We start from the raw sequence: 6,656 nt of genomic DNA on the forward strand, positions 1-6,656 counted from the left end.
TTGCTGGGGATTGATTGCACAAGCGGGGAGCCCAGGCAACAGCGAGCTGCAGAAGTCCAGACGGAAGATGACAAGTGCCAATGTGCCGCTTCCTGTGTGGGGTAGGGTCGTACTCTGTGGATGTTGCACAGCATGAACCTATATGTTCTTGGAGCTCCGTCTTGTCAAGGTTGAGCTTGAGATGGTGGGCCGACATCCAACCTGAGATATCTGTCAGGTATGCAGAGGTGCATGTCGCCACCTGGGTGTCAGAAGGGGGGAAAGAGAAAAGTAGTTAAGTGTCATCCGCATAGCAATGAAAGGAGATACCATGTGAGGATATGACAGAGCCAAGTGACTTGGTGTATAGAGAGAAGAGGAGAGGGCTTAGAACCGAGCCTTGGGGGACACCAGTAATGAGAGCATGTGTTGCAGACATAGATCCTCTCCACATCACCTGGTAGGATGCAATCCAACAGTGTGCAGAGCTTGAGACACCCAGATCTGAGAGGGTGGAGAGGAGGATCTGATGGTTCAAGGGGTCGAAGACAGTGGATAGATCGAGGAGGATGAGAACAGACGAGAGAGGGTCAGCTTTGGCAGTGTGGAGAAACTCCGTGACACAGAGAAGAGCAGTTTCGGTTGAGTGTCCTGTCTTGAAGCCTAACTGGTTAGGGTCAAAAATATCTTTCTGGAAGAGATAGCTAAATAGTTGGTCAGAGACAGCACGCTCAAGTGTTTTGTGAAGAAAAGAAAGAAGGGATACCGCTCTATAGTTTTTGATGTCAGAGGGGTTGAGTTTGGTTTCTTGAGGAGGGAGCTACTCTGGCCATTTTGAAGTCAGAGGGGATGCAGCCAGTGGTCAGAGATGAGTTGATGAGGGAAGTAAGGAATGGGAGAAGGTCTCCAGAGATGGTGTCAAGCGGGCAGGTTGTCGGGCGACCGGACATCACTAGTCATAAGATTTAATCTGGAGAGAGAGGGTAGATTGAGGAGCGGATGTAATCAACCTTCTTTTCAAAGTGTTTGACAAAGTCATCCGCAGAGAGGGATGAGGTAGGGGGAGAGCGTGGAGGATTAAGGTGGGAGGAGAAGGTGGAAAAGAGTTCCCTAGGATTAGAGGCAGAAAATTGAAATTTAGAGTGATAGAAGGTGTCTTAAAGCTGATAAAGAGGAAGAGAAGGTAGAGAGGAGGGAGGGAAAGAATGGTAAGTCCTCCGGAAGTTTAGTTTTCCTCCAGCAGCCCTGTTCTGTAAGCTCGCAATGAGTCACTCAGCCACAGAGCAGGAGGAGAGGGCTGAGCCGGCCGGGAGGAAAGGGGACAGTGAGAGTCATAGGATGCGGAAAGGAGTAGGGCTGGTGTGGTGACCATATTACCAACACACAGTCATGAGTCATGACTGCAGTAAAATTCCCTCTGGACATGCTTTGGTAGTACCCAAATGGCTAATGATCCGCGTAACTTGTAAAAATAATCTGCAACACTCAGTCCCCGAGTTCCAAACTGCCTCTGGAAGCAAGGTCAGCACAATGACTGTTCGTCGGGAGCTTTATGAAATGGGTTTCCAAATCAAATCAAATCAAATCAAATTTTATTAGTCACATACACATGGTTAGCAGATGTTAATGCGAGTGTAGCGAAATGCTTGTGCTTCTAGTTCCGACAATGCAGTAATAACCAACAGTAATCTAACCTAACAATTCCACACTACTACCTTACACACACACACAAGTGTAAGGGATAAAGAATATGTACATAAAGATATATGGATGAGTGGTGGTACAGAACGGCATGGCAGATGCAGTAGATGGTATAGAGTACGGTATATACATACAGTGGGGAGAACAAGTATTTGATACACTGCCGATTTTGCAGGTTTTCCTACTTACAAAGCATGTAGAGGTCTGTAATTTTTATCATAGGTACACTTCAACTATGAGAGACGGAATCTAAAACGAAAATCCAGAAAATCACATTGTATGATTTTTAAGTAATTAATTTGCATTTTATTGCATGACATAAGTATTTGATACATCAGAAAAGCAGAACTTAATATTTGGTACAGAAACCTTTGTTTGCAATTACAGAGATCATACGTTTCCTGTAGTTCTTGACTAGGTTTGCACACACTGCAGCAGGGATTTTGGCCCACTCCTCCCTACAGATCTTCTCCAGATCCTTCAGGTTTTGGGGCTGTCGCTGGGCAATACGGACTTTCAGCTCCCTCCAAAGATTTTCTATTGGGTTCAGGTCTGGAGACTGGCTAGGCCACTCCAGGACCTTGAGATGCTTCTTACGGAGCCACTCCTTAGTTGCCATGGCTGTGTGCTTCGTGTCGTTGTCATGCTGGAAGACCCAGCCACGACCCATCTTCAATGCTCTTACTGAGGGAAGGAGGTTGTTGGCCAAGATCTCGCGATACATGGCCCCATCCATCCTCCCCTCAATACGGTGCAGTCGTCCTGTCCCCTTTGCAGAAAAGCATCCCCAAAGAATGATGTTTCCACCTTCATGCTTCACGGTTGGGATGGTGTTCTTGGGGTTGTACTCATACTTCTTCTTCCTCCAAACACGGCGAGTGGAGTTAGACCAAAAAGCTCTATTTTTGTCTCATCAGACCACATGACCTTCTCCCATTCCTCCTCTGGATCATCCAGATGGTCATTGGCAAACTTCAGACGGGCCTGGACATGCACTGGCTTAAGCAGGGGGACCTTGCGTGCGCTGCAGGATTTTAATCCATGACGGCGTAGTGTGTTACTAATGGTTTTCTTTGAGACTGTGGTCCCAGCTCTCTTCAGGTCATTGACCAGGTCCTGCCGTGTAGTTCTGGGCTGATCCCTCACCTTCCTCATGATCATTGATGCCCCACGAGGTGAAATCTTGCATGGAGCCCCAGACCGAGGGTGATTGACCGTCATCTTGAACTTCTTCCATTTTCTAATAATTGCGCCAACAGTTGTTTCCTTCTCACCAAGCTGCTTGCCTATTGTCCTGTAGCCCATCCCAGCCTTGTGCAGGTCTACAATTTTATCCCTGATGTCCTTACACAGCTCTCTGGTCTTGGCCATTGTGGAGAGGTTGGAATCTGTTTGATTGTGTGTGGACAGGTGTCTTTTATACAGGTAACGAGTTCAAACAGGTGCAGTTAATACAGGTAATGAGTGGAGAACAGGAGGGCTTCTTAAAGAAAAACTAACAGGTCTGTGAGAGCCGGAATTCTTACTGGTTGGTAGGTGATCAAATACTTATGTCATGCAATAAAATGCAAATTAATTATTTAAAAATCATACAATGTGATTTTCTGGATTTTTGTTTTAGATTCCGTCTCTCACAGTTGAAGTGTACCTATGATAAAAATTACAGACCTCTACATGCTTTGTAAGTAGGAAAACCTGCAAAATCGGCAGTGTATCAAATACTTGTTCTCCCCACTGTATGAGATGAGTACTGTAGGGTATGTAAACATAAAGTGGCATAGTTTAAAGTGGCTAGTGGTACATGTATTGCATAAAGATGGCAAGATGCAGTAGATGATATAGAGTACAGTATATATACATATGAGATGGGTAATGTAGGGTATGTAAACATTGTATTAAGTGGCATTGCTTAAAGTGGCTAGTGGTACATTTTTACATAATTTCCATCAATTCCCATTTTTAAAGTGGCTGGAGTTGAGTCAGTATGTTGGCAGCGGCCGCTAAATGTTAGTGGTGGCTGTTTAACAGTCTGATGGCCTTGAGATAGAAGCTGTTTTTCAGTCTCTCGGTCCCTGCTTTGATGCACCTGTACTGACCTCGCCTTCTGGATGATAGCGGGGTGAACAGGCAGTGGCTTGGGTGGTTGTTGTCCTTGATGATCTTTATGGCCTTCCTGTGACATCGGGTGGTGTAGGTGTCCTGGAGGGCAGGTAGTTTGCCCCTGGTGATGCGTTCTGCAGACCTCACTACCCTCTGGAGAGCCTTACGGTTGTGGGCGGAGCAGTTGCCGTACCAGGCGGTGATACAGCCCGACAGGATGCTCTCGATTGTGCATCTGTAGAAGTTTGTGAGTGCTTTTGGTGACAAGCCGAATTTCTTCAGCCTCCTGAGGTTGAAGAGGCGCTGCTGCGCCTTCTTCACAACGCTGTCTGTGTGGGTGGACCAGTTCAGTTTGTCCGTGATGTGTACACCGAGGAACTTAAAACTTTCCACCTTCTCCACTACTGACCCGTCGATGTGGATAGGGGGGTGCTCCCTCTGCTGTTTCCTGAAGTCCACAATCATCTCCTTTGTTTTGTTGACGTTGAGTATGAGGTTATTTTCCTGACACCACACTCCGAGGGCCCTCACCTCCTCCCTGTAGGCCGTCTCGTCGTTGTTGGTGATCAAGCCTACCACTGTAGTGTCGTCCGCAAACTTGATGATTGAGTTGGAGGCGTGCATGGCCACGCAGTCGTGGGTGAACAGGGAGTACAGGAGAGGGCTCAGAACGCACCCTTGTGGGGCCCCAGTGTTGAGGATCAGCGGGGTGGAGATGTTGTTACCTACCCTCACCACCTGGGGGCGGCCCGTCAGGAAGTCCAGGACCCAGTTGCACAGGGCGGGGTCGAGACCCAGGGTCTCGAGCTTGATGACGAGTTTGGAGGGTACTATGGTGTTAAATGCTGAGCTGTAATCGATGAACAGCATTCTCACATGGGTATTCCTCTTGTCCAGATGGGTTAGGGCAGTGTGCAGTGTGGTTGCGATTGCGTCGTCTGTGGACCTATTGGGTCGGTAAGCAAATTGGAGTGGGTCTAGGGTGTCCGGTAGGGTGGAGGTGATATGGTCCTTGACTAGTCTCTCAAAGCACTTCATGATGACGGAAGTGAGTGCTACGGGGCGGTAGTCGTTTAGCTCAGTTACCTTAGCTTTCTTGGGAACAGGAACAATGGTGGCCCTCTTGAAGCATGTGGGAACAGCAGACTGGGATAAGGATTGATTGAATATGTCCGTAAACACACCAGCCAGCTGGTCTGCGCATGCTCTGAGGACGCGGCTGGGAATGCCGTCTGGGCCTGCAGCCTTGCGAGGGTTAACACGTTTAAATGTTTTACTCACCTCGGCTGCAGTGAAGGAGAGCCCGCAGGTTTTGGTAGGGGGCCGTGTCAGTGGCACTGTATTGTCCTCAAAGCGGGCAAAAAAGTTGTTTAGCCTGTCTGGGAGCAAGACATCCTGGTCCTCGACGGGGCTGGTTTTCTTTTTGTAATCCGTGATTGACTGTAGACCCTGCCACATACCTCTTGTGTCTGAGCTGTTGAATTTCGACTCGATTTTGTCTCTGTACTGAGACTTGGCCTGTTTGATTGCCTTGCGGAGAGAATAGCTACACTGTTTGTATTCGGTCATGCTTCCGGTCACCTTGCCCTGGTTAAAAGCAGTGGTTCGCGCTTTCAGTTTCACGCGAATGCTGCCGTCAATCCACGGTTTCTGGTTTGGGAATGTTTTTATCGTTGCTGTGGGTACGACATCGTCAATGCACTTCCTAATGAACTCGCTCACCGAATCAGCATATTCGTCAATATTGTTGTTGGACGCGATGCGGAACATATTCCAATCTGCGTGATCGAAGCAGTCTTGAAGCGTGGATTCAGATTGGTCGGACCAGCGTTGAACAGACCTGAGCGCGGGAGCTTGTTGTTTGAGTTTTTGTTTGTAGGCTGGAATCAACAAAATGGAGTCGTGGTCAGCTTTTCCGAAAGGGGGGCGGGGGAGGGCCTTATAAGCGTCGCGGAAATTAGTGTAACAATGGTCTAGTGTTTTTCCAGCCCTGGTAGCACAATCGATATGCTGATAGAATTTAGGGAGTTTTGTTTTTAGATTAGCCTTGTTAAAATCCCCAGCTACGATGAATGCAGCCTCAGGGTGTGTGGTTTCCAGTTTACAAAGAGTCAGATAAAGTTCGTTCAGGGCCATCGATGTGTCTGCTTGGGGGGGAATGTATACGGCTGTGATTATGATTGACGAGAATTCCCTTGGTAGATAATGCGGTCGACATTTGATTGTGAGGAGTTCTAGATCAGGTGAACAGAACGACTTGAGTTCTTGTGTGTTGTTATGATGATCACACCACTTCTCGTTAATCATAAGGCATACCCCCCCGCCCCTCTTCTTACCGGAAAGATGTTTGTTTCTGTCGGCGCGATGCATGGAGAAACCAGCTGGCTGCACCGACTCCGTTAGCGTCCCTTGAGTTAGCCATGTTTCCGTGAAGCAGAGCACGTTGCAATCCCTGATGTCTCTCTGGAATGCTACCCGTGCTCGGATTTCATCAACCTTATTGTCAAGAGACTGGACATTGGCGAGTAGTATGCTAGGGAGTGGAGCGCGATGTGCCCGTCTCCGAAGCCTGACCACGAGACCGCCACGTTTTCCCCTTTTTCGGCGTCGCACAGGGTCGCCGGCTGGGATCAGATCCATTGTATTGTGTGGAAGGCAAGACACTGGATCCGTTTCGGGAAAGTCATATTCCTGGTAGGAACGATGATGAGTTGACGTTAATCGTATATTCAGTAGTTCCTCCCGACTGTATGTAATGAAACCTAAGATTACCCGGGGTACCGATGTAAGAAATAACACGTAAAAAAACAAAATACTGCATATTTTCCAAGGAACGCGAAGCGAGGCAGCCATCTCTTTCCGGCGCCGGAAGTTCC

At 48.0% G+C, this 6,656-nt stretch overlaps 1 protein-coding gene across 1 annotated transcript in view; it reads left to right on the top strand.

Annotated features, from left to right (window-relative positions):
• Window positions 1-1,242: 1,242 nt before the first annotated feature.
• LOC139580272 (uncharacterized) overlaps window positions 1,243-6,656 on the top strand; it is a 41,344-nt gene continuing 35,930 nt past the window's right edge. The window contains exon 1 of the mRNA XM_071408822.1: window positions 1,243-1,338. Coding sequence (XP_071264923.1) covers window positions 1,243-1,338 — 96 coding nt within the window. The remainder of the gene's footprint in view (window positions 1,339-6,656) is intronic.

The sequence above is a fragment of the Salvelinus alpinus genome, chromosome 7 (assembly GCF_045679555.1).
Source record: "Salvelinus alpinus chromosome 7, SLU_Salpinus.1, whole genome shotgun sequence".
Taxonomy (NCBI): Eukaryota; Metazoa; Chordata; class Actinopteri; order Salmoniformes; family Salmonidae; genus Salvelinus; species Salvelinus alpinus.